Source organism: Netta rufina (genome assembly GCF_964035555.1).
Source record: "Netta rufina genome assembly, chromosome: 9".
In the NCBI taxonomy this organism is placed as follows: Eukaryota; Metazoa; Chordata; class Aves; order Anseriformes; family Anatidae; genus Netta; species Netta rufina.
In genome coordinates, this window is record NC_140132.1 from 13072719 (window position 1) to 13100082 (window position 27364).

Genomic DNA, 27364 nt, shown 5'->3' on the forward strand with positions numbered 1-27364 from the left:
GTTAAGATGGAGCCTGATTCAACGGGACAGAACTGCAGCTCTGTGGGTACTCAAGAAGGTCAAGCAGCAGTAAAAACAGAAGAGAGTTCAGAACTTGGGAATTACGTTATCAAGTAATTGTTCATTTCTTTGTAAAGATTTCTGGTCTTTGAAACTCCAGGGGAGTTGGAGGAGACTCTAGGGATGTATGCAGCATTGTTAAAAGTTTGACTCAGAAATACAATGTAAAATGTTCTGTTACATACAGCCTTGTATCAGTGCTAATCCTGTTGGATGGTGTTTGTTTCAGGCAGTGTTGCAAGTCTTCCATAATGGATTTGTATTCAGGGCTCCTGGAAAGGGGAGGGGGGCAGAGGGGGAAATAAATAATTGTAGTTGTTTTGGGGTTTGCTAAAATCTCAAGCGGCTAAGATATCCAACACTTGGACAATTCCCATTGTCACTGTGTGTTTTTACTGAGGTCAAACTGTACACAGTGAAATTCAGATTTAAAAGGGAGCATCTGAAATAAGTTGAACTGTCTCTCTTCTTTCCTCTCTAGTCTTCATAAGAACATATACTTCTGTAATTACTTAATATGACAGCTTCTCAGTTCAGAATTGGAATTAGATGATAAATATCATTGGAGTATTTGTTCACTGGATTCTGTGAAGTCCAGTGCCTTATTTGTGATGCTCTTGGAAGTACTTTTCAGTGGTATTTCACCAGAACTCAGTTTGCAAATTTTTGTCTGGAAATTTCTTGTAATGTGTAGGATGTCCTTCTGCTCTTGATTCTTCAGTGGCATATTTCCCAATCTCCATGTTTTGAAAAGCGTTGTCTTGATACATCCCTGTAAACACTATCCTGATGGAAGGTATGTGTAGCAGACAGGAATAAATATCAAGTCACTACACAATGGAAATTGTCTTCATTGCAACTGTATGAAGCAGATGGCCAGAAATGTACTTTCCATCAGTTAAACAGTACGATTGGTTAAGTGAGATTTACCTCAACTCCCATTAGCACAAGTTTTAATGTTAAAGCAAAAGTGCTGGCATCAAATGAGCCACTGAGTGCAACCTTCCTCTATAACAGGAACCTCTCCTTCTTACAGAATTTTAGGAGATAGTCAGCTGATGAGCAGCAGCAGGGACTATAAAGCTTCCCATGCAGTATCCCGTGTTCCTACTCTGGGACAGCCTGCACTAATAGGTGCTTCTTACCCCTCAAAAAAACCTTCAGTCTTCAGTTTGTTCAGCTTGACAAATGCAGCTTCACGTGTGGATGCTTCAGCAAGAGGAAGGGCTGCTTGAAATACCTTCTCCAAACTGGGGCATAACGGTTTATCCTCACTATTACTGCTGTAATGCTTTGGATCTAGGGGCATTAAACCATGTAGCAATTTTGAAACTTTTTGCATCTGATTTATTACTTCCAACAGTATTCTTTATTGTGATTCTCTTTATCCTTTGCAGCATCGAGTATTTGGAGAACATCCAGCAGCTCTTAACAGCAATAGTGAAGAAGGTTCCATTAATTGCTGAAAAAAGTAAGCAGTGCATGAAAAGGCTTTGCTTTGTATTTTCAATGTATCAACAGAATGCCTTGCATACTCTGTAGCTGAAAAATTAATGAAAAACAGAACGAAATGAAGCCATTCTCCTAGAGAGCTTACTCCGTGGGTTATTCTAAAGACACTTAAAATTAGGTCCTTCCAATAAAGCCAAGTATGCTGTAAGCAGTTAACTTTTTCAATTACAGATAGATTGTATTTCTTCGCATAATGGTTGCGAGTAGGTCCTCATTTTCCCTGGTTTTCTCCTTAGTAGATGTGCTATTTTTTTAATGCCTGGGTTTCAGAGATATTTGCAAATACGATAACAGCTCAATATTGGAATGCATTTTTTTTTTTTTATATCTGTCTATCTCTCTATTTGTCTATCTGTCTTCCAAAGGAAGAGAGTTTGACCAGTAAGACAGACTGAGAGATCTACATCATTACAGTTCAGGGGCAGGAGAGAAAACTTAAAACAGTCTATAGTCACTGATGTCTGGGTACCCTGACCAAGAATGATGCTGTTTCAGCATCCAAAGAACATTGGGTGCTGCACACCTCTGTGGTGTTCTCCGAGTGAGTGAGCACAACATTTGTGTGGCCCTTGAACCTAAAAGCAGAAATGCATTTCCTCCTTTCTCCTTACTAGGCAACATTGTAAGCAGGATGTATTTTATTTCACCTAGTAAAATTTAATACTGTTTTTGTCTTTGTGTTTTCTAGGTGAAGATGCAAGCTCTTTTTGTGCCAGTTCAGTGGAACAGTACTACAGTTGGAATATTGGGAAGAGGAGGGCAGCTGAGGTAATCTTCTCCTTTGTTTTATAAGCAGTCATTAGGGACATGAGAGAGGTTTCTGAATTACAGAACCTGCCTTGTTGTTGGTTGTTCTTGTTTTCTGAAGCAGCCTGTTGTATTTTAAATGGAAGCATTCCTTACCACAAGACACACTAATTTCTGCTCAGCTAATGATCCAGTTTATTGTTTGGAGCCTTTCTCAGACAGAAGGGACTCTAAAGGTCACTTTTCAGTTGAATCAAAGTTAGATGCTTCTGGAACATTTTAAAAATCAGAATTTTTGCAAACTGTCCTGTTAACACTTGGTCCTCATCATTCCTCTATGGCATTGTATGGTCTTGTGAATTTTCTGCAATATACTTTGTCCATGTTTTTGTAGGATTGTGGCTGTTTTCTGTAGGAAGAGCATTCAGAGTACTTGTACTGAAATACTATGTCATAGCTTGTCTGTTCACCAAAGACAAATAATTCAGTTAATCTGGATCTTTTTGTGTTCTGGTTGTTATATTTCCTTGTGTTTCTTAACAATTTTATCACCTTGCCATGGACTTTTACAAGGAAGATTGTAAAACTGATTAGATCTGTTGTCAGCAACATGAGTGGAAAAAAGACTTTAGCCAAAACTTTAAGAAGCATCTTTTGCTCTAGTGGATTTTTTGCATCTTAAGATGTTATTTGGAAGAGGAAACAGTTCAAGTCAAGGCAAGTGTGCCTGGGCTCCTGTATATTGCTCTTTCTTGAGGTTTTCGTTGCTTGAGAGAGAGTTTAAATGATCTGCCCAGAACTGCCAAAGATAACAGCATTAGGACCATCTCCCACATTTTTATTTTATTTTTTTTTTACCTTGTCATTCTGACCTCTGAGAAAATCATGTTTCTTTTGTTTTCCTTGCAACCTGCATTGTTGTTCTAGGTCATATCTAGCCTTAAACTCTTCAGCCAATGTGACGAGCTTTTTCTCTTTGGTTTGTCACAGTGGCAACGAGCAATGACAGTGAAGAAGATCCTTCAAGAAATCATAGAGAAGTACCCCAGGTTTCACAACATTACGCCCCTGAAAACAAAGCATGTGGTGCAGTGGTGTCGGTGCCATGGCTACACTCCACCTGACCCTGAGACCTTGCGAAATGATGAAGACTCGATTGAGGATGTGCTGACACAGATAGACAGCGAGCCAGGTGAGCAAGCAGGGACAGAAAACTCCTTTTTGCCAAAGGCACTGTTGATTAAATTGTCTCAAGAATGGGTATGCTTCTCCATGTGCTGCCTCTTTAGGAAAGTTTTTTTTTTTTTTTTTTTTTTTTTTACTTAGTTCAGTCTGGAATAACAGATATTGAAGACCCTAAGAGCAAGCATACAAGTGAAACTGTCTCTCGTGTCTACAAATACTGATGCTCTGTGGGGCCTCTTCTGGGTTTCATTGTGCTTTGGGGCCCCTGGAGGCCCAGTGTAGGTATTTGTTCATAGAATCATAGAATCATAGAATATCCTGAGTTGGAAGGGACCCTTAAGGATCATCAAGTCCAACTCTTGACACCGCACAGGTCTACCCAAAAGTTCAGACCATGTGCCTAAGTTCACAGTCCAATCTCTTCTTAAATTCAGACAGGCTCGGTGCAGTGACCGAGGTGTTATGAGAGATGATTCCAGATCTGCAATGCAATCATTTATAAGTGGGTACAGAAAGTCATTATTGGGTAAGCTTAGCCTCTGTTCAAAGACTTACTGTGCAAACAGTGTGAATGAGCTTCAAGTACAAAAGATTGTCTGGCAACAACAGTGTGGAGCACATTGGGCGTTAACTTACCTCCGGAAGTGAAGTGAATTGGCATACATGAAGCTTCATGTGGTGGTAATATGGTAATACAGCTGCTGCATTAGTCCACTAGGCTTAGCTCTGGGATCTCCGCAGTCCATTGGAGAATATATTAAACATTCATCTTTAGTTTCATCCATTCTTTTCAGTGAAGCTCCCTTGTTTCACCTTCAGATAATCCCTTTCCCAAAGTTGAATGTTACTCTGTCCTGATTGTACTTGAAGTCCTTGTATTTCACAGAAGTTTGTGATTAGTCTTTGCTAAGCCTGGTCCTGCACTGCAGTTGTTCAAGGAAGCATATATCTACCTTTTAATCTTTCTGTCTAAATAACTAGGTTTGTGTTTATCTTTGAAGAAAACAATCTATTTACTGCTTAGCTTTTCATAAAAGGTTTTTTCTGGTTCATGCTGATCATGCAGAGAAGAGGTTACCCTTTTGTAATTCTATTGGGAATCTGTCTTCTGATTTTTTTTTTTAAACAAAACCAAAAAAAACCACCATAATACTCATATAATACTCATCACAGCGTAAAAGGTGAGTTAGTGTTAAATGGTGCCTACATAGTAAAACTTCACATCTCCAAGCAAGTTGAAGAGCATCAGACTGCCTTGTGTAGCCAGTTGATAAAAAAAACTTCTGTAAGAATGTTTAGGAGCCTGGTTTTGTTTGGAGTACAGCCTTCTTGATTGGTGTAGGGGCAGATGAGATAAATAAAGACACAATTAGAATTCTCTCGGTGACTGTTAGTGTTTGTGTTCATCCATGTGTTTGGTAGGAACTGCAAAAATAGCTTCCAATTACCTCAATTTCTTGCCATGTTTTGGGTATGCATCTGTTTGTAAGCAGCTTTCCATAATCTATCATTTGTTTAATTGATTGCTTCTTTTTTAGAATGCCCATCATCTTATAGCAGTGGTGAGGATCTGTGCCGAAAACTAGAGGAGCTACAGCAATTTCTGAAACGAGAACCAGAACATGAAGAGGAAGTAGATGTTCTCAACTTTAGTGAGCCATTAAAAATAAACATTAAAAAAGAACAGGAGGAGAAGCAAGAGGAGATGAAGTTCTATTTGTCTTCCTTGCCCGCATCAGAATTTGTGAGGGACACAGCAGAGAAGGTAATAAGTGAATCATAAAGCTAGTACGAGTTGCTGCTCAGTTGTGGCCTTACATTCATTTAGTTGCCTTTCTTTCATCTTTATGGGCCTCTGGATTCTTTATTAAGGTTTCTGTAAGTGACCTGGATAAATCTGGCTTTCTGGTTCATGATGCTCAGCTGGTCAGTGCTGGCAGAAGTGAAGCATGCCAGCTGCTGGGAGATCACTTCAGAGAAGCTGTGTTGCCAAGCTTAGCACCAGAAAAATTGGTCTGGAAAGCCAGAAGCAAGGGTTAAGTAAGGGAAAAGAAGCACTGGCATGGAATGCCTCCTGTCCTATCTTGTGAAAGATCTGGGCTTGTTGCCTGGACTGATGCTGATCCTGGAAAGGGGGATGCACTAAAGTTAAGATCCCAGCAAACTTCTCTACTGTTTGGTCATTCCCCTGCACCCACCAACTCAAACTAGGGCAGAAGAAAGGGAGGGAGTGGCCTTCCTTCACAGCAGCAGGAAGGAAAGAGAGGAGGTGGCTTATTCAGGTTGTAGGAAAAGGTGCTCTCCACTGAGAGAGAGAAGCAGCAGGAGGGTTTCCTTGCAGCAGCTGAGAGGAAAAAGAAGCATATCTGTCCGCCTCAGATGTTGATATCAAGGCATGAAACTTTGGTTTGCAGTATATCCAGTCTCTTCCTACATGTGTGACAAGGGCACAGGCGTGATGGGAGTGGAACTGGGGGATGAAATTCTTTCGATGCAGACATTTTGTGCCAGAAATAGTTTAAAGCTGTTTCAGTTGTCATAAGTGCAGGGAAGATTATGAACACATGGACTGAATATATCTTCAGTTTTAAAATGGAGCTTCTGTTTGTAACCCAAAATACCTAATACAACTTTTTCTTTGTGGACTCCCTGCAACAAAAATGAAAATCTGCTTTTTTTGTTGTTTGTTTTTGTTTGAGAGGCATTTCTGCAGGCTACTGTAATGTTCAAGCTTCATTTTCTCCAGAATTCTTTTAAATGAGGCGTGAGATTATACTGCCTGAAAATTCTGCACAGCCTGCGTGCTTGTTTTTTAAATACCCTTTATAATAGATTGTTTCTATTATACCATTGCCATCTCATCTGTAGCAAAACGTGGGTTGTGCTACTTGACGTACTAGTTCTTTTTCCCTCTTCTATTTTATAGATTGGGATTTCTTTTCAGCCTGCTGAGGTACAAAAGAATGTTTATGCATCAGTAATAGAAGATATGATTTTAAAGGTAAGAAATCACTTTACAATAAGAAATTTTCTACAAATGTATTAACCCTGTAAGGTAGGGGGAAAAAAAAGATGTATTATCCATAGTAACATGCATTTATGAAATCAGGAGATGCAGATTCTGATGTCAATATAATGTGTGTATAGAAGGATATATAGCTGGATGCAGAGAGTTGTGTATTTCTGTGTGTGTAGTTCCAGCTTCTTAATCATTTGTTGGCTTGAACACAGGGTGCTGATTTGCACGTCCTGACTTGCAGTAAGATACTGGCTCCTCTTTAACTTAGAAAGTACCATCTTGTTTGCCCTACATTTTGGAATTGTAGGGGGAAAATCTGCTAAAGGTCAATAAGACTTGATTATTTTATGGGAGGATTAACTGTTTTTCCATAAATACCATTGAGTTGCTTTCTGCCTAAGTTGTCTCTACTGGGAGACTGCTGAATTCCTGAAGTCAGTAGCAATTGTCTGTTGTGTAAGAAATTATTCATCTGTCATTCAGCTTTGTAAAAGCAGAGAATCTTTCTTACCAAAGCTTTGAACAGCATGGAATTGGAGTTCTCAAGTTTGGACTGAAGGCTAATACAGATTATTTTTAGCAGTGCTCTGTTGTATTTCAAGCCAAAGATGATTTTTAGGTTGTTTATGCAACAGGGTTTTTTGTTTGTTTGTTTGTTTTACAGTTTATACAGTCTGCTGTAGATAATTTTTATAAAGTTAATCAATTCCAGGTTATATGTATACTTGCATGCACGCTTCTCCTGTACTGTCACTTACTGTAGTTGAAGTCAGATATATCTATATCTGGTTTTAGATACAGATTATAATCATCAGATTGCTCTAGTATAATTGATGAGTATTACCAGCTTTCCTGAGTAAAAAATCCCAGAAGCTTCTGCTGAAGTTTTGATACAGGCTCAGAAAGCCGAGAGCCCTAACTGACTTTTAATTGAACCTTGATTAAACCAGCATGTGGGGCATACAGCTGCTGTGCATCTGCTGTCTAGGATGGGAAGTTTTTGTGTGTCTTGATGCAAACCTGGTGGGCCCTGGCTAACAAGCATATACCAAGTACCAGGAGAGCATCTGGCATGTGCCACTTACAAACAAGCTCTAGCATGTGAGGCTGGGCCTTAAAATGCTCTTGGAAATGCACCTGCAATGTGCATATGGGTGCATATTGCATCCATCCATCCTGCAGCACATGTGCTCTGCGGGTCCAGAGAGAAACCAGACTGGGCAGTTGTAGTCATGAGCTGTATGTATCCATAGGCCTCTTTCTGTTAAATATATACTCAGTTTTTATCACTGGGCTAATAAAAGTCACTTGTGCGTCTTGAACTGCCTGCCCCCTGCTAATTTAATACAGGACTGAAGTGAGTCAGATTTCCAGATGCTCAGTTACACTGATAATCTGGTGAGTAGCATGCTGCTTTCCTCTTTTATAATGCTGTCACCCAATGTTGCCTTTTGTCACAGGCCACTGAACAGCTTATGAGTGATATCCTACGGCAAGCCCTGGCAGTGGCGTACCAGACAGCTCCTCACAACAGGTACAGCACTCGAACTACTTATGCTAGCACTAAGGGCTGAAGTAGTTGAGGGGTTCAGTACTTTTGTGGGGTTCAGACCATGTGAGCAAGGGGTTTCCAGACAATATGGGGTAGTGTGTGTGCGTGAACTACAGGGGTTTGTCATCTCCTAGCTCCATAGTAGCAAATTAGTGGAAACACAGACATTAAAAACTGAGGCAGGACTGCTGGTGTTGCCATGCTCAGAGGCAAATAACTTGTTTTAGCAGAGCCCTATTGGAAGGACCTTCTCTCATGCAGTTCAGGTCACCATGTAGACAACTTACCTGTGGCCCACCAGTACTTCAGCAACCTCAATATTCTGTATTTTACTGATACACTCTTCTGGCTCAGATACTGAGTGATTTTAATGGTAACCATGGGACCACATTTGATTTGTGTTTGGCAACATGAAATTGAAAAAAAGTAAGACCATGAGAAAATGGACAGTTTAAATATTACCTAGATACACTATATAAATATAAGATCTATAATGTAACTGTGCACACAGAGTTTGTGCTACAGAAGCTGAAGAATTAATACTAAAGCACTTCGTTTTACTGTGCCAGCACCCAAAATGTTTCCCCTAGTCATCTGAGTGGTTCTTTTGTGCTGTGATGTTTTAATGGTTGTTTTTTTTTTGGTGTGTGTGTTCCTCTAACCACATGCTCTTTTATCCTGTTTTTGATTTTTATTATTTTTTCTCCCTGTTAGTAAATTGAATGACTTGCTGCTTTATGGGCATGTCTTTTTCTGTGTTATAAAAACACTCTGATGCATTCCCTGCAGGACTCCAAGAGAGATCACAGTGATGAATATTCACAAAGCCATCTGTAACATTCCCTTTCTTGACTTCCTCACAAACAAGCATATGAAGATACTAAATGAGGAACAATGAAATAGAGCAGAGAAGATGCTACAGGAAAGGTGGATGTACAACTGAAGCTGGGATGACAAATCCAGTATTTCTGTAGGACACTCTTACATACGTTTATAACATTGGGCTACTAGATTGTTACCTCCAATTAAAGATGCACCTTAATGCAACAAAATGATGCTCTGTTCCAAATCAAGTTGTTAAATGTCAGTGTTTACTTGGTAAGTGTATGTTCAGTGGCTGAACAAACATTGTCAGTTTGTGTCAAGTTGCTAGCTACAAGAGGCTCCAGTGTCCTGGTCCCCTGATGACAGCTGTATTGATGAGATTGAACATTTTCCTAGAAACAAAATTAAGCTTTCTGATGCAGTCTACATACCATTTGGTTTTCCATGCAGTGGGCAGAACAGTTGCTTTGGCACTCAGAATATGAGAAAATTTAAATTCAGTTTTTATAGGTGGGTTGTTTGAGTAGATGGGTTGAGTAGATGGTCAGGTTTGGGTGCGGGGGAGCAGAAGGTTGCTGGCTGCACCAAATTCTGCCAGTTCTGTTTGATTGTCATGTATGTGGCTGAGAACACAGCTAAGGAGGCTTGTTTGGTTATTCAGCTACGTGCAACCTAACCAAATTACTGATCCTTCTTTAGAGGAGGTGTCAGATCTCACCTTTCTCAGTCACCACAGAATGGGTAGACTGGCATGTGCTCAGTCAAGACAAGTAAACCGTGGTCGGGCTTTGTAGGAGTTGTCTGGCCACTTCTGCACAAGAAAAGAGAAGAACATGGACAGTATTCAGTGTCTGTGGGCTTGGACTGGCTGAAATCCTGTGTTTGCCCAACAAGTGCCTCTCTAGGCTGCCAGAAGTTTTGGAGTGTTACACTGGAAGGCCAGTGACCAGCTCTGTTGTAGTCGTAGTGTTTTAACAGCATTCTCTTAATCATCACTTTGGATTCGGAAGTGCCACTTCAGCTAAAGTTCTGCTGAACACACAGAGGCCTGATAGGATCAAAAAACCCAGAGGTTTGTTGCTTGTAGTGACCTCCTCTGATATCCTGACTGCGGGAGGAAATTCTGCTACTAACCCCAGCGCTTACCTGTCTTGGGAACATTGATGGTGTAGGAGAAATGTCTGTAGTCTGGCTATCGACACGTTTCTGAAGAAGGCTTCAACAACAAGACCCTGACCACCACCCCCTCTACTACCCCACAGTCCTGCCCCATGGGTGCTTGCGAGTAGTGCAAATGAGCCATGGCAAAGTCGGATGGGACCCCTGTTGGACTTCCATGCTTTCAGGCATGTGAGGCAGCTCTGTCAAGCAGGTGGAGCATGGGTCAAATAGCCAGAGCCTCCATTGTGCTGATCTCAGCTGGGTCACTGATCCGCATGGCCTTTGATTTAATCACTCTGTGCCTCAGTTTCCCCATCTCTGAGTATGGGGAGCAGGATACCTACCTCACAGGGGTGTACTGAGGCCTCTCACTCTTGTTGGTGCCGTGCTTTGGCAATACGAAGCCTTTTATAAACATTAAACTGCAGTTATCTTTCCTGGTCTGGGATAGGAACAGAAATCTTTAAAATGTCATCTTTTGGTGCTTTTTTTGGGCTAGAAGACAGGTGATGATAACTCTAGCTGTGTGCAGGAACAGTGGAAGATGGTTCACATAGAGAGTGATTAAAAGCCTCAAGGAGAGCTGACTTAAGCTGAATGCAGTTCTTGATCTGCAGAAGATACTGCGTACCTTAGATGAGATACTGCCTTTCTTCTCCATCTGGAGTAAAACCAGGGTCTGCAGATAAGCCCCTCTTAGTTCATGAGAGCTGACGGGGTGTTGCAGTTAGCTTGAATACAAGTGACAGAACCTGGTCCTTGAATCTATGAAATGAGACTGATGGATGAAATCCAAAGAACATTCAAAGAAGGATTTAGATGCCCCCTATACAGGGCGTTTCAGATGCTCTGAATTCAAAAGATAATCCTGGCTTTTTCAAGTGAGCCTGAGGCAGGACTGCCTGCACAGGAAAAGTGTAGCCCTGATGTTAGTTTTCAGGTGGAGGTCAGCATGGAGGAGTTGAACATGGATTATGTCCCAGTTCAGCAGGGAGGAATCCAGGTAACTGGGGAGCTGCTGGCCCCACGCTGTCTGCAGGCTGTTGAAAGCTCCAAGTACATGGTGCGTTCAGGCCCCCCTGTATGCAGCTTTTATAAAAGAGGCCATTTCTGAGTTATCTGTCACTATTGCTATGACAGCCTGCAGGTTGTGTGGGAACAGCCTTTTGGGCAAACTCAGTTCTGCTAGGATCTTCTGTGATGATACACATTTTCAGCCCCCGTCTTCTTGTGGGCTGAGTTTCTGGGATTTCATTGTGCCCAGAGCAGTTTTTCAGAATGCAGGAGCTTGTACATGTATTTGGGTATCCGTTTGCAAGCTGTAGCTTCCTTGCCTGTGTCCAAGTTGTGGAGTCTCCTCTGGAGATAATCAAAACCCACCTGGATGCCATTCTGAGCAATGTGCTCTAGGTGACCTTGCTTGGCAGGGGGGTTGGACTGGGTGATCTCCAGAGGTCCCTTCCAACCTCGGCCGTTCTGTGATTCTGTCCTGCTTTTCCATGAGGAACGGTTTTTCAGAATTGGAGTCCTGAAGCAGGCAGGTGGGTGCCTGTTGTTCCTAATGGTGTTCTTGTGGAGATCTGCTGATAACATTTCCTAGCAACCACAGGTTATTCTCCTAGGAGATGCTGTATTAATAATACATAAAGTTTGCTGAAGAGAAATAAAATCTGTTAAAAGCAGATAGAAAATAACACATTTGTTATAGCCCTTCAGATGTAGGAAATGTTTGCAATGCATCCTTTTGATTTTTTTTTTTTTAAGTGGTGGGAGAAAAATCTGTCAGCGAGATGTTCCTGTGAGAATTGGCTTGGAGATGAGCGAGGTGGTGGAATTGCTCACGCCTGCTCAGGTGCGTGCCGAAACGTTGCGGTGTATTTCTCTGTAAAGAGTCTTAATACGAGTTACAGATCTCTTTACAAATATTGCCCCTCTTTGTAACGCCGAGTGTTTAAATCCTTTGTGTTATCTGTATTATACTGTATAATTGTGTAAGATACGTATGTTTACAATAAATCCTTTTATTAGCTGTGATAGGATTGCCTGACTGTCGCCTGTCACTCAAAGCAAGTTCCTCAGAATTCACAAAAATAAGTGTTGTTTTGTTTAATACTTTAGTTCTGGATAACATCTGGTGGAATCTGTTCAGGCACTGGGAACACTTCTTGCTCTTCCTTTCCCTCCTCTCCTGCCCTCACTGTCCCCTCATGGCGGCCCGGCTGGGGCTGCTCCTGTCAGCAGAACCGGCCAGAACCGGCCCGAACCGGCCCCACCCGGGTCAGGGCAGCGCCGCCCTCTCCTCACAGAGCCCCTGCTGGTGCCTGGGCGCCGCCACCTCATACAAAAAGGGCTGGAGAAAAGGAAGACAAGGGGATTTCTCAGTTTTCCTCAGACTGCAGGGGTTGACTGTGAGTAGACTTCAAACTCAGTTGTCTTTCGGGATGCTGCAAAACTTGTTGTTTGTACTAAACCCCATACAAGCGGCCTCCTCAGTGTGAGTGTAGGCTTTTGCACTGCCAGAGCCAGGACCGGCCGACAGAGGCTGACAAAGCGCTGTGGGCTGGCTCCTTGACGCCGATCCCCTTTGGGATCCTCCAGCTGATGCCTCCCTTGGTGCATCGTGGCAGCCCTGTCCTCGCGTTCATAACCTACACGAAAGAATGGCAACATGGAAAGTGGAAATGTAATCATGTAGAGCTCCTCCCGCAGGTGTGCATTCATCCTGCTTTCCTCGTGCTCCACCAGCCAGCCCTTGTAGCAAGAAGGGGCTCTGCCAAGCAGCAGCTATCCGGCTCTGACCTGTAGGCGTGTGTGTGTCCTGCTCTGGTCCTTCCTCACTGGCAAAGGCCTGAGAACATTGGGCTGACCTGTAATGGGGTGCCCAGAAGAAACTGAACCATCTGCTCAAGGAGGTGAGGTCCTTGGCACAGGAGAGCCTGCACCACCCAGAGCAAGGGATCGTCTGTCCGTTCTGTGCCACCTCTGCCCTGAAAGCACACAGCCTCTCTGGGGTGAACAGTACCAACAGTCAGTTGCTGTAAAGCAGACTGGCCCTTAGGATTGTGCATTACATTGGCAGACAATACAGAGATGATCTCTATGAATAAGGCAGAGGTAGAAAATTCACATCTGATATTTCATGCCCCAAGAAATTTCATGCAATGCGAAGAGAAATGCACGGTTTATAAAAGGAAATCATGCTATGCACAGAAAAATCATTAATGTGCTGCTTGTGAGCTTTCCAAGTCCACGTGATGAGAACTGTTCTGAGTAATCCAGTATTTCACATCAGAGCTTCACCTGAGCATGCAGAAGTGCAGGTGTTCCCAGCTCCCTGGCATAACCAAGGCACAAATCGCTCTCTCAGCATCCCAACAGGCTAGCTATCCCTTGTCAGCAAGACTAGTCGAAACAAGTACGTTCAGTGTCATGCTGTAGGTAGTAAATACAAAGCTTCAGGTATAAGACTTTCCTTTTAAAGGATGTTTTTCTGTGCATCCGATAACCACTATTTCCAGTGTGATTCGCAGTTTGAAAACACAAGGTAGGCTTGTATGTTAACCTAAAGCAACTGGGAAGACAAATATTTGTGTGAGAGCAATGTTGGAAGACGTCCCAGCGTCGTGACTCCCTGGAGCCTGCAAAATCTGTAGATCTGCCCTCGTCAGCGGAACTTGGGCTGATACCTTTTGATTTTGCTAAGGTGGGCACTTCCTGTGGAAAAGCAGATGAGTTGCAGATGTCAGCAGCCAGTTGCATTGCTCTGTCCCTTGCAGAGGTAAGTACCTGCTTGGTTTTCCTTCTGTTCTTCCTGACAGTTGAAGTCAGGCAACAGCACCATGAGCCTTTGGCTTTCTTCCAGAAGTCTCCTGAAGCATCACTTGAGGAGCTGGCATTGCAGTGGACAGGGGAGTTAGTTGCACAGTCAGCATGTTCCTTACTTACTCGACAAAATGTTCTTAGGAACATTTGCAAAGCTATGGTCCATGTTAAAATTGAAAGCTAATATCATTTTCCCCTGATCTGTGTGAGTGAAACTAAGGTCAAACAGTGTGTTGCTTGTCCATTTCTGTTAACCGGGCACGTGCTGTGCGCACCACTGAACAGGGAGTCCTGAGAGCATGGTATCTGCACTAGAATAGGTGTAGCCTTGGTGTGTCTGGTAGTGGAACACAGCAAATCAGTGTCAGTGGTTCAGCCCCCTTTTCCCTGTGTTGGTGAACTGCATGCTGAATAGCTTGCTTTCCCTTTGAAAATGTCTGGGAAAAATCCCACAAGTAATTATGAATTCTGCAGCTTTCAGCTCAGCACTTAGGTCACAGCTTGAAATGTGCTTTGCAAGCCATTGCTACCGGGGGGAGCTGTACCTGCAGATAAGCTTGAGGAATAAGGAATTGACTCTGATGGCTGGGAATGCAGTCAGGGATCTTCCTCGTGTCCAGTGTGCCCTGCTATCCTGCAGGTGCAGCTGTGAGAAAGAAATGCAGTGACAAATTGCGCTGCTGAGGTTGAATATCCAAGGGTTATGCTTTACAATTAAAAAAAAATGCTGGGAGAGAACCAATAGCCAAAATACATTTTAATTTATTAAATTAAATCCAGTCCATTTGATAAAATACAAGCTCATTATATTTCCAGTTTGTTTAAAACTGGGTTGATTTTTTAAGAAATACACTGAATTAAGAGGAGAGACTTTATTTTCTTCTGTTAAAGCCCAGGATTGAAATGACTGAAATTGTTTGAACAAAACTGTTAAAAACATTATAAAGAGGTTAATCAAGCAGATTGATTTTTTTTTTTCTTATAAACATCTAACATGCAAAACATTTAGTACGGTTTGAATGTTTCAAATTAATTCCTTGAAAAATGAGTCTCCTGAAAAATGATTTTGGCAAGCACTGGTATTACTGTACGTTCCTCTGGGTCCAAAAGCAAGAGTGAGTGGGAGAAGTGTCATCCATGTCCAACCAAACGCAGCTCACTGCAGATGTTGCCTGTTCTTGTGGCTGCATTCAGTCCTACTGGTACAACCAGCAGAGGTGGCAATATTAAATTCTCACATAATGCAGTGAGAAGGTAATGTCTGCATGAATTCCTGATGTAATCCACGTGCCAACACTTTCAATACTGTTCTTATGGGAATTTTCAGCAATGGTTATGTGTTTGCAGAGTCCCCAAAGTTCATTAAATTTGCCATTGACTTCAGCTAGAGAGGAGGTTAAGAAAGAATCCCCTGTGTTAAAGTCCATTTCATTACAGATGAATGAATATCTGATCATTGTTAGAGTCGGCAGAGTTTCTTTTCATTCTGCCAACACATTTGTGTGTTTCAAACACATAAAGTAAATGTTTTACGATTTTTATATCTCGGAAAAAAACAGTAAAAACATAAAGTAAGCAGTAAACTACTTATATTGGATAAGTCCTTGAGATAAAAACTGTAAACCCACTACAGTCTGGATGAACAAAGGCTAAAGAAAATGGTTTCTTGTACTTCACATGTACTTCAGCAAAAGTTAAATCCATGCCAATGTTAATAAATAAATAAATAAATCAGCTTTAGGATAATGACACTTAAAATGGCTCATCTTAAAAATGAAGGATGTCTTACATTCTATGTTACATTTCTAAGAGTTTATAAGTAACATTCACTTCTGGTTGTTCCTAGCATTAGCATTACCAAGATGCAGGCAGTAATTTAGGAATTTCAAGGCAATATTTTCCACCTTGCATATGCAAAGAGTTAACATTTATTAAAATTATTAGCATGTCCTTTTCATTAAAGGATCACAAATTGCTTTAGGTAAAATCCATATACAGTATTTACACTCAACAGCTATACAAATTACACGCATATTTAAATCCTCGGGAGCCTGGTATGTGTTTAGCTGACTCGGTGTCCATGCAATCCTCTCCGAACCAAGCTGGTGCATGCCCAGGGCTGTTTTCAGAAGTTCAGTCCCTTCTTGCTCTGCCGCCAGCCCTCCAATTTTGCAAATACCCAGCTTTCCATCCTTAAAGCCCCAAGTCACTGCATATGCCGGATTCAAAGTTCATGAATGCTGGCTTGCCCCTGTGCTTCCTCCAGCTTCTAGAACAAACCTGGAAGTTCAGACCAGCCCCTTTTGATGCTGTGAATTCTGGTGATGCCATCTGAGGACTGTGTGAGAGGTTTGTCTTCTAGTTTCCAAAAAACTTCAAGAAGCTGAGAAGTCAGCCAGACATTCCCTGTCTTTCACTGGCCTGTTTAGAGGGTGCTACTAAAGAAGACTTGTTTTGGTTTTAATCATCTGTCCTGCTTATTGTAATTGTTTGCCCTCCTGCCCTGTGCAGTTCAGCATAGGGATGTTGTCCGCAATACTCTTTGCTGCCCAAAGTCAATCTCCCAGTGTGACGCCAGCTGGCATAGTAACGAACCCGCTGCTGTGAAAAACTAGGTCGTTCCTTGCAGTGTGTTTTGCCAGTTCTGAATTGAGCGCTTTGCGTGTTCAGAGTAACTGCGTGCACATCGCTAATCACTAGAGCTGCTTTTGATAATATCGGAGCTTTGATCTTAACACTCCTCATGAAAATTGCATAGTGGTACATCTCATCAGAAACACATTTAAGCTGCCTGGGTGTGAGAAGGGTCCAGGTTCATACGTTGAGGATCCGTGATGGTGCCTGGAAAACAGCAGAAGGATTGGGGGAGAACCTGGTCTTCACCTCTGGGATCTAGTGGGGTGAGGGGGGAAGAAAAACATTAGTATGACACAGTGCAACTGTCCAGAGAGCTTGAGGGGTCTTGAGCCTTGTGCCAATCTCTGCAAGACAAAGAGCTGCCCTCTTCACAAATCCCCCCTGACACATACTCGACTAGCATCATGACAAATTCACTGCTGGACTGGTGCTGGATTAAAATGAGGGGAGTTTTAGTGACGTGTGTCTGGCCCCTTAGCTTTTTGGAGACTGCCATCATGGTTCTGTCAAAGTGCTCCACTGCAGTGTTCTAAGGAGCCACAACTCCACTGTGCTGTGAGCAGACCTAGCACAGACCTGGAGTACCTGGCAGAGAAAGGGAGAAAACTGGGAGGCCACTGGCTGTGCCAGTCTGTGAAACTACAATTCTAGCAGGGATATAAACTCCTCAGCTCTGGAAGAATGCGGAGATAACAGAAGTGATCAGAACTCTTGTGTCTGTGGAGTCAGATTTTCACTCCTTATGTAGCTGTTGGACTGGTGTATGAAGTTGGTTGTACTGAAGCACAGCTGGGTGCTTTGTGTCCTTCCTAATGGTTAAAACCCGAGGGATTTGAAACAGGACTGGTCCTAGGTGTGCATTCAGCCCAGGACACTGAGTGAATCTGGCCATAAAACGTAACAGGGGTGGGAAGCTTTGCTGGGTACTGGGGTTCTGACAGCACCATCCAAGCAAAAAAGAAGAGTGAGGCCCCAGGGAAAAAGTATAGGAAAAAAGCTATTGATCTGTTTGTTGTTGCATTGTTCTATGCTTTCCATCCCTCTGGGGATGCATCTGACATGCTAAGGAGCAAGAGGAATGTCCAAAATGACCTGTCCACAGCTCAGCAGCAGGGTACAACCTGCAGTCTGAGTCCTACAGGCAAGCTGTGACAACACGATGTAAAGCCGATGCTCATGTGCCCAGTGAAACCATGGGCTTCAGGCAAGAGGTAATGTCTGAGTGGCTATGTGTAAACCAGGGGGAGTCCCATTTCTGTTTGAACTGGTGTTTCTTTGGCACCTTGTCCATTCCTTGCCTGTGCTGGCTCTGCCAGAGGGGTTGCAGTGGCACCCACAAGCTCCAAGAACCAGGGCCTCTGCATGGTCCAAGGCACGGTGTCCTCGGTGCTGTGTTTTCATGTCTGGGATTCCAGTTTTCTCTTCCCCTTCCTCAGGAAGTGGGAGCAAGACTCTGAGGGTACTTCCAGAAGCAGCTCCTTTGGATCCTGCCTGCCAGGTTGGAAGCACAGGAGGGCAGCATGTCTTCACACAGTGCTGCGCCCTTGGCCAGCTGAGGAGCCGTGTTCTACCCCAGGGCAGTACTGCCTGACGTGTGTCTCCCACTCCTCCCCTCCCCTCAGCTCTTTTTCCCTCCTCCTCCTGCAGGGGCATGGGTCTCAGGGTGCCTGAGCCCAAGGCACTGTCTTTTGCCCCTCCAGGGCCAAAATACACACCCTGAAACACGAGGGTCAAAATACAAGGTTTAAGGGTTAACCCCCCTTCTGGCCTCGTTGCTGCAGCTCAGTGAGCAGCCCAGCCTCGTCAGAGCGAGGAGGAAGCTTTGGTGAGCTCTGCAAATTCTCTCTTTCGCCTGAGGTGCCTGTCCCACTTTCAGTGGAGCTGGATATACCCATCGGGTGCCTCGTTGCAGCAGCACACCGGCAATCCTATGCGGAGGAGGTACTTTGCTGTCTGCTGATTAAACATTTCTTCCTTGTCTCCTCCAAGGCAAAGATTTACTTTTTACATGTGGCCCTGGAGGATCTGCTGCTGTCTGACGGTACCGCACGCTGCGCTGGGGAGCTCAGCCCCGGCTCTGCTCCCTGAGCCACTTGCTGCTTGCCTTGCCTTTGGCCACAGGCTGTGAAGCGCCCTTCTCCACAGTGGTCTCAGGCAAGCAGCTGCTAGCTAGAGCAGAGGATGTGAAATGGGCCTTACGCAGAGAGAGGCAATATATCTACATCTACACAACACACCCAATTGTGGGAATGGCAATTCCTGGACTTCCTGGCTTTCAGGCAATTTAAAATCTTGGTCTCGGGCTGAATTACGACATGGTATTGCTTCCTCTAGCATGGTTTTCTGAAAGCAAAGGGTTGCCGCAGTCAGACAGGACACGGCGATACTCTACACACACCACACCGGTAACAAATAAGGAGTTCCTGATGCATACCTTGGGTTTTAGCCCAACTGACTTTGGGATTTAAAAAAAAATATATGTTTTTTACCTTAAAATCTGCCTTGTAACTTGTCTCTTGAACAAAATGGTCTTCTGGGATAATGAAGCCTTGCTTTGTCTTTATAGGCTTGGATGGTTTTGCTCCAGTCCAAGGGCGATACTCTTGCCTGAAATGAGATTGTCAAGACAAAAGAACCCATAAACCACAACATACTCACAGGGTACTTCTGCTCAGAGTGGTTGCAAACCCAGAAGGCAAGTCGGGTTACAATCAGCTTACGATATTGAATTTAGATAAGGCAATCTGGGAACAAAAGAACTTAGCCTAGAGGCCTGACTTTCTCAAAAAGCCCAAACTGAAAGATGCATTAGGGCATAGACCCGTCTACCTGGCTGCCCTGGCTTCTCTCTTTTATCCTTGGCAACACATGTATGTGCTGTGTCTTGGAGGTGCTCGGTGCTTTCTTCCTGAATAAGAAAATGGCAGGGTCACTTTTTGCTTGCTAGCATTCACTGACTCATTGGTCACTTGCAGTGTAAACCATCTTGGTTTGGGGATCCGGGAGTGCCGTCTGTGTGTGCACAGAGGGAGGCCACCTGCTGATGTTGCCTTCCTTTTGCTCTCTTGACACCAGGAATGTTTGCCACTGTGTTCTGTATTGCACTTCGGTAGCAATGTAGGCTGAAATGCATCTGAAGGGAGACACCATCACGCTTGCCAGATGCTTCAGCTAGTGGTTTCCTTCAAACAGGGGCAAATGCTTTTACTCTGCACGATAATGTCTGAGAATAAGGCACTTGGATACCTTATCATTGGAACTGTGGCATCTGTGGAACGGGTACAGAGACGGCACGCTTGGAAAGAGGCGTATGTTTTAAGAGCACTGAAGAGCATGCAGCTTCCCTCTGCTTTTTGGCTCGTCACAGCCAGGCTTCACTAATGGCTTCCTCATTAGGACTTCTTAGATGCTGCAGTGGCAGGCAGCTGACCTGGCTTGTGTGCTCACAGAGAACAGGCTAAGTCTGCTCTCTCTGCATATGCAGCCCTGACAACCAGTTTAGGCAGCTTCTGTAGCAAAAGGAGAGGAGGCTAACTAAGCTGTGACAAGTTGATGTTCACACGCTGGTATACCCCAGATAATAACTGTACTTAACTGCACTTCACTTGATGGTTGTAGATAGGATCCTGAGTCATGACCCTGGCACAAGTCCTAAGCCATGTCCAGGCTAGAAAAATCGGCTTTGTTTGTAACATGCTGAGCCTAGCTTTGACCACAGCCCTTCTAATTTTAATTTTTTTCCCAAGCGTGCTATTTGCTATTTTGATAGTGGCTGCAAACTCCTCTTTAAAAAATCTTATTTAAAGTATATAAGTATGGGGTAGTAGTTTAGCATGCATAGTTTGATTCTGATCTTTTTAATATATTGCTAGAATACACACTGCCTGGATTGTGCTTGAGTTCTAAATGCAGTTTCAACCTTAAAATGCTGCCTCTCTTGTTGGTTGATGTGTAGACGTGGGGTACAACCCTGGAGCACACCTAACCTAGAGACAACCCTGCAAACTAACAAAGTTAATTCTGAAGAGTTGTTGCTATTCATTTCCTGCCTGCGCTGCCCTCCTGGAGCCCACAGCCGGGGCTGGCATCAGCTTGTGTACTGGCAGGGTGAGTTCTTAAATGCACTCAGAGTTAGTGACAGATGTTGCCCTACAGGAGAGCTTCCCACTCCCGGGAAAGCACAACCAGGCCCTGCTGGGGCTGTCCAAGGGCCCTGCAAATCTTGTATGTAATCAGTTTGTTCCTGCTGTTCTGAGCTGCCACCTCTTGCCTTCTCAGCGTCTGGCTTTTCAGGCTATCTCAGGCAGCAGATAAGTGCCTGCGTGGCTCTCCTGCTGGCAGTGGTGCAATCCCTGAGGCTTTAGCACCTCCAGGTAAGAAAGCACCTCTGCAGAAAGGTGATTTTGGCTAAGTGGTGCCCCAGGAAGGCAACCTTTCAGCAGGGAATCCCAGACAATTGTGAATGCCGAGCTAAATCCAGCTCTGCTCTGCTGCACAGCCAGAGGGAAGATGCTGGCTGGGCAAACTACCAGCAATATGGTACAAAGCCATCAATTACATCCCAGCAGTTCCAGCCACTCGAGCCTGCTATCCCCCAGAAAGCCCCAAGGATGCTGATGGCATCGCTTCTGAACCACTCATTCTTGCCACAGCTGGCCCCCCTGCTGCACTGCCCTGCAGGGGAGCGTGTCCCCAGCTTTCAGGGAACAACTGGAACCACTGTCTGCAGCCAGCTCTGGCTCAGTGGTCTGCAGCAGATCATTTGCTGATTTGGCAGGCCCCCAACCCCAGTTATTTTGGACCACAGGACCTTCATTTTGGCCGGAAGCCAAGTTGTTCTCCTCACAGCCTGGAGAGACAGAATGACTTCTGAGGTATCCACATGCAGGAGGTGCCTTGTCCAAGATCCCAGGAATTGCAGTTACTTGCAAGAGAACGATGTCACGGGAGGGGGAATTACAGGAGTGATGTGGAGTTGGGGAGAACCCCACATGGTCTGACAGCCAGCTGCTGCTGGGGATGAAAGTGAGCCACTGCCTGCTGCTGGAGGTGGTCATCTTCATCCTTCCTGCACTACCCCTCTCCCTCCTCCCCAGACAGCAGCTCTCAGTTTACTTTGGGGTGCTCAAAGCAGCACTGGGACGGTGACTGTTTTGCTACCCTAGGTGTTAAAAGGTGTTCCCAGATGGAGCCTCAAGGAAGGAGCACTTGTGGTGGGATGAGAGGATGGGCAGCTGCCATCCTCTTAGCAGAAAGCTATGGGAGGGGGGCTGAGGGCAGGCCTTGGGGCTTGGTTTCTGCCTTTTCCCATTTCCCCTTCTTTCTCCTTTTCATCTAATGTCGGTTTGGGTGCACTTTGACTGGAGGAAATTCCTCCGAACTTTATGCAACAGCTTTGAATCTTCCCCGTTTCAGTTCTGCAGCCTGCTTGGCAGCACAGCCAGCTTCTCCTGTGCCTTTCCACCCGCCTCGTGCTCTCCTCCCACGGCCCCGTCCCCCTTCCCCCATCCAGGCTCTGCAGAGCATGTCTCTCTGGATCTATCCCAGTGCCTGCACCAAGCAAGCTTACTTCTTAAGTACCATAAAAATCGGGGCTTCAGTATTAATTTCCCCAAGCAGCAAAATGCTTAAGAATGTAAAGATAACATTAAGCCTTGATTATAGAAGATTTACTCCTATTATGAAGGATAAGCGTGTATTTAAATATCTTGCTGGATCACGGATGAAGCTTCTTGCACACAGTACTCCTAACCCTGCCAGCTCACGTGTGCTCTGAATTTCAGTGCAGGTATTTTTTTTCTTTCTGCACCTCTGAAATAAAATGCTTTTCACTGGGCAGCAGTGACTGCAGCTCACCTTGGCCTTCTGTGGAAGCAGTAGTTGAAGGCAGGCAGGCAGTACAGGCAGCAAAGTGATGTGCTCTGAGACTGCATCTGTAGCAAGGGGGAAGAAGGATCGTTCCCCCTCGTTCTGTGGTATCTCCTCTGGTGGGGAGATCCCTGCTCTGCAGTCACAGTGCTGAGCACGTGCACAGGAAGGTGGGAGCTCAGCTCACCACGGGATCCCCCACCCTGCTGTTTCCAAAACCGTTCATGAGGGCACCCCAGGCCTTCACCCCTGAGCAACCCCAGCGCTTCACATGTTTTCTTTTCCTCAAAGCACCAGACCAGAATTGCTCAGTCCCTGCGAGCAGGAAGCCCTGCTGATTTCAAGGCCTCCAGTTTGGGCTGCTTTGCTGCAGCGCCTCCACACCCACACACAAGCCGGGTGCTCTCAGCCCTCACCCCCACCCAACCCACTGATGGTGCTGGAACGCCAGCTTCAGCGATGAGGCGCTGCTGGGGGCTGGCACTGGGTGTGTGTGCAGAAACTCAGAGCTGTCCTCCCCCTTCCCTGAGCGCAAATCCAAGAAAAGCTGACGGCTGGGGGAAGATACAAAACAGTCACAGCTCTGGATGCATTTGAAACGCTTTCTCAAGGCTGGAAGGTTACGGAAGGGGAAGCCGAGTAACTCAAACACATACAGCTGAGCCTCAACCAGGGCTCTCCTCTCAGCAGGACTAGGACCAGCTCCAGCAGAGCAGTCGTGCCCATGTCCCATTGCCTTCCATCGAGGCAAAAACAGGTGCTGCCCAGCAAACAGGACCTGCTGGAGATGCGTTGCTGATAGGACCAGCTTCTCTCATCCACTGAAGCAAGGAGCTAAGTAAGCCCCTCATCCAGGACCTAGTGCTACAATTAATGGCACTCAAGTCTCTGCTGTGTCAGAATTACATAGCACCTGTGCCTCACTGCTGAATGCCAGGAGCCCCTTCCATGACCCCAAAGGAGGTGTGGAGGGGGGGCTCAGTGCTTCCTTCTGCCTCCTCCTGTGTCCACCTGATGCAATCTGCTGCAACCCTCTGCAGCAGTTCCCAGGATCTTTTTGCAGTTGGAGCACATCCCATTTTAGCCTTTCAAGTGCAGCTCCTATCAATCCACCTTGGTCTGCGTGCCTGAGCTCCCCCTGTGGAGCCTGGCGTGGCCTTGACTTCAGTCAGAGCCTGCAGAGCTCCAGCTGTAAAATCCACGCAGAGACCTGAGGACACAGGGCAGTGTTCTGGAGAGCAGGCTGCCATGTGCCCTCCTACCCTTTGTGCTGAGTTGTTAGTTCATAATTAAAAATTTGTCTCCTCAGAGAGAGGAAGGAATTTTTCCAGTGCCCCCTCTACGTTTATCTTTCATTTGGCTCTGGAAAGACTCCTCCAAAGTCCCAAGGAATGGGACTGCTCTTTTGGGCTTAGTCACTGATGTTCTGCTAAACATAAATCTGCCTGGCTGCACCATGTGCAAGGAAACAGCTGGGTTTGTATGCAGCTGGGTTTCCTTCTGTGCTTAAAAAAAAGAGTGCAGAGAGAAAGATGGAGCAGGAATGTACAGAAGGAAAGTCTCACCGAAGGATTGAACTGATGCACAAAAGCAGATCAAGCGATGCCGGATGGTGCTGGGGACTCCCAGCTACGCTTGTATGCTCCATGAGAACAAACGTGCACTGGGGGGTTGTAGAAACATGCCGCCAAAACCCCCAAATTAAAAATAATCAAACAAGAACCCCAAATACAAAAACCCCATCAGCTTACTGAATTAAACAAAAAAATGCCAATGCCCTTAAAAGCTTGGAGTGGACCAGGTCCCAATGCCAACTTTCTGCACTTTTGAAACCAGTCCTTCCCTTAGGAGCTCATCTCTTTAACATAAAAACAAACCCAGCTGGGGCTTGTTTTGTCCACCCTTGTGATGACCCAGCTGAACTACCTGCAGTGCATATAAATCAAACGGCCACCTGTCCTGAGTGGCTACAGCTGGTCTAAACACAGAGGCTGCTCCTCAGGGCTGCCTGGGGCCACAGACAGCAACAGCAGGAAAGGGGAAATTTACACCATGGTCCTCCCTCAAAAGGAAATGAAGGCACACCCCAAAATGTGTGTGCTTTCCACCTTTGCTCCCCATGTCGTTTTATTTATTTTTTATTTTGAGTATGACCACCGAGGAGCTGCTGTGTGCACAAGGGGAGTCTCTCTGGCCTTCACCAGAGGGGAAGATGAAGAGCACCAACACCGAACAGCGCTGCATGGCTGCTGCCTCCAGGTAAGTGTTCACGCACCGTGCTGCTGCCTTTGGAAGACAACAAGGTGCAGAGGAAAAGTGGCCTGCTCTGTGCTTGGTGAAGGTGGACTTGTGGTTGTGCAGCCTGAAAACAGTGCACGTGCTGCAGACAGCCGTGCCTCAAATGGAACTGGAAATGGGCAAATAGCAGCCAGGTACCAAGTGCTCCCCTCCTGCTCAGTCTCCCTTGAAAAAGGAAAAGCGTGAGAAGGAAATGCGTGAGAAGATATTTTCACAGCCTGCAAGGCTGTTGTGGGCTTCTCTCTTGCTGTTGATTGTGGCTCCTGTGATGCACCTAGGGTGCAGTCAGTTATCGTCAGTGTTATGGGGATTTTTTACACTTGCAGTATTGCACTAGGTGGTACTTCAATAAAGCTGTGGGAATTACTGGGAATAAGACAAATGTGGTTTGACTTGCATAGGGCCTGTCTGCAGGTAGCCTTCAGGCAGCTTAAACGTGGTTCATGGAGAGCCCTGCTCTGGGGCAGCTGCCCTGCTCGTGCCTCAGCCTGCACTGCTCTGCTGGGGTGGGTTCCTTGGCTACCTGCAAGCCTTACTTCTTGTACAATTTCTGTTGTGATTTGCTCCCAGGTATCTCGCACAGCCAACATTGTCCTGCGATCTGCAGACTCTTTCCCCTTTTATTACATAGGGAGCCCTGGGTAGGAATAGCCGAGCCGGGGAGGAAAGGCGTGCAAAGTGGCTGGGCAGGGAGGCTGTGGCTCGGATGCGCTCTGCATGGGGGGTGTTTGAGCAACAATTTGGAGCCGGCTGCTTTTCTGAAAGCTGAATCTGGCTGCTGGTGTGTTAGAAAGGCTTCCTTGACACGGTAATTCCTGCACTGCTTTGAAATCTCAAAGTGCTCATCAGGACCAGCTCTGTGACCGCTCGGGGGGATGCAGCAGCGGTGAGGCAGGGCGAGCAGTGGTTGCGCCTTCTCCAGCCGGTGCTGACCGCGAGTGGCGGGGCGCAGGATCGGGGCTGCGCTCCTGCAGGGCACCGCGCTGCAAAATGTCACAGACCGCAATTAGCGGGGGAAGAAAGCGCTGCACGGCTACCCGAGGCACAACCAGCGACTGAACACTTGTGGCTCTGTCAGAATAGGATGAATTCCTCCCTTAATCCCTCTCGCAGCACACCACGGTCCCCGCGCCCCGCGAGGAGGAGACGGGCGGTGCGAAGGAGCCGCAGCCCGAGTCGGGCACCTCCCGCCCGGCCCCGCCGCTCGCTCGGGGACCCGAGGGGGCTGCGGCGGGGCTGAGTCCCCGGGGCTTGCTGAAAGCCGGCGCCCCCCGCCCCGAGCCGCCCGTTACCTGTAGGACGTGGTGTGGCCGCCGGCTGGAGGCGAGCGGGGCCGGAGCTGCTCGGGGCCGCCGGGGCCGGGCAGGGGGCAGGCGGCGCGGCTCGGGGCGGCCGCGGGCACGGCGGGGGGCTCGGCCCCGGCCCCGGCCCTGCCGCCGCCCCAAGGGAAGGGTGCCCGCCTCGGGAGCGGCCAGGCTCGGAAATCCCGGCGGTACTGCGTCTCCGCCGCCGGGGGCTCCCCGGCAGGGCCCTTCCTGCGCCCCCCCGGCCGGTCGGGGGCGGCCCGCGGGCGGGGGGCTGCGGGCGGGCGGCGGCAGCCCCGGGGCGGGGGGGAAGCGCCGCCGCTCTCGGGTCCCCCGGTCGCCTCGTCGGGTTCGTCGATGGCCGAGTAGTTGTGGATGGTGAGCGGCACGGAGAGGTCCGACTTGTCCAGCTGGCTCCAGAAGCGCGCCAGGCAGCACACCCGGCTGATGCAGGGCCAGGCCATGGCCGCGGCGCCCGCAGCCGGCTCCGGTCCTCATCGGCGGCTCCTCCTCCTCCTCCTCCTCCCGTCCTCCCCCCCCCGCCGCCCCTTCCCCGCTCCGGGGCTCGGTGCGAGTCCCCGGCAGAGCGGCTCGGCTCCGCTTCGGAGGCGCTCCCTGCTGCCCCAAAGCCGAGCGCCCCTCGGGCGTGCTGCTGCGTGCGCGATCCGCGGATGGCAGCGCTTGCTGGGGACCGGAGCTTGCAGGTTTTCTCTGGGGGCTCAAACCAAAGGGTCCCGGTGCCGATCGCTGACGCCCACAGGATTACGCTGGGGATAAATCTGGCTTTTGAAATTGGACATCTTATGTAAGAAGTGGCTGCGGGCCATGATGCTCCTCCGCAATTCCCCGTTCGGTGTGTTAGGGAGGACTCTGAATCTCCTGGCAGGTCTCTGAGCTGTGAAATACGGAGCTGTAAAAGTGAGGCATAAGCAGACTCCACCTATTAGAAAACCATCTATTTAAAAGCTAGAGGGTACCTCATTTTAGAAAGTAATCTAGTTACAGATGGATGGTTACCTGGTAAGACTAAAAAACAAAGTAATTGTGCAGTGAAATTCAGAAGGCTGAGATCTACTGCTCTCCTTCAGCTAAGCCATCGAACCTGTGGTGCATTAGCACCCCGAACTTAGGTGATGTTGGGACCTGATTCTGGTAAGGAAGGACAGACCCGGCTATGGGCTATGACCAGACCTCTCCTTGAGTGCCCGGCCTCTTTGTGAAGCAGCTATTTGGATGGATAGACATCCCTTACAGATAATTGTGTTGTCCAAAACATACACTTGACACTTTTTTGTTTTGACACAAAACATGACACTTGCTGGCGCTACTAGCTGTTTTGATTACTTATTTTTATGTGTGTCAGGGCAAGGAGAC

The 27364-nt window shown here is 46.5% G+C and overlaps 2 protein-coding genes across 8 annotated transcripts in view; one reads left to right on the top strand and one right to left on the bottom strand.

The window, feature by feature from the left end:
• Positions 1-12108, top strand: part of YEATS2 (YEATS domain containing 2) — a 48683-nt gene extending 36575 nt beyond the window's left edge. For 5 of the 7 annotated variants that reach the window (XM_084291918.1, XM_084291919.1, XM_084291920.1 and 2 more), the window contains 8 exons: positions 2-113; positions 1458-1531; positions 2261-2340; positions 3310-3511; positions 5043-5269; positions 6431-6505; positions 7984-8057; positions 8865-12108. In XM_084291918.1, coding sequence (XP_084148044.1) covers positions 2-113; positions 1458-1531; positions 2261-2340; positions 3310-3511; positions 5043-5269; positions 6431-6505; positions 7984-8057; positions 8865-8973 — 953 coding nt within the window. In that variant the 3' untranslated portion in view covers positions 8974-12108. Of the gene's footprint in view, position 1; positions 114-1457; positions 1532-2260; positions 2341-3309; positions 3512-5042; positions 5270-6430; positions 6506-7983; positions 8058-8864 lie in introns of those variants that run through there. The other 2 variants (XR_014618704.1, XR_014618705.1) reach the window with 2 other exon arrangements.
• Positions 12109-16697: 4589 nt separating this feature from the next.
• On the bottom strand, positions 16698-26454 carry MAP6D1 (MAP6 domain containing 1; the record flags this gene model as incomplete). The annotated part of the gene is made up of 3 exons (XM_084292371.1): positions 16698-16775; positions 19010-19127; positions 25979-26454. The coding sequence occupies 3 exons, from the start codon at positions 26452-26454 to the stop codon at positions 16698-16700; spliced, it is 672 nt and encodes a 223-aa protein (XP_084148497.1).
• Between the last annotated feature and the right edge of the window lie 910 nt (positions 26455-27364).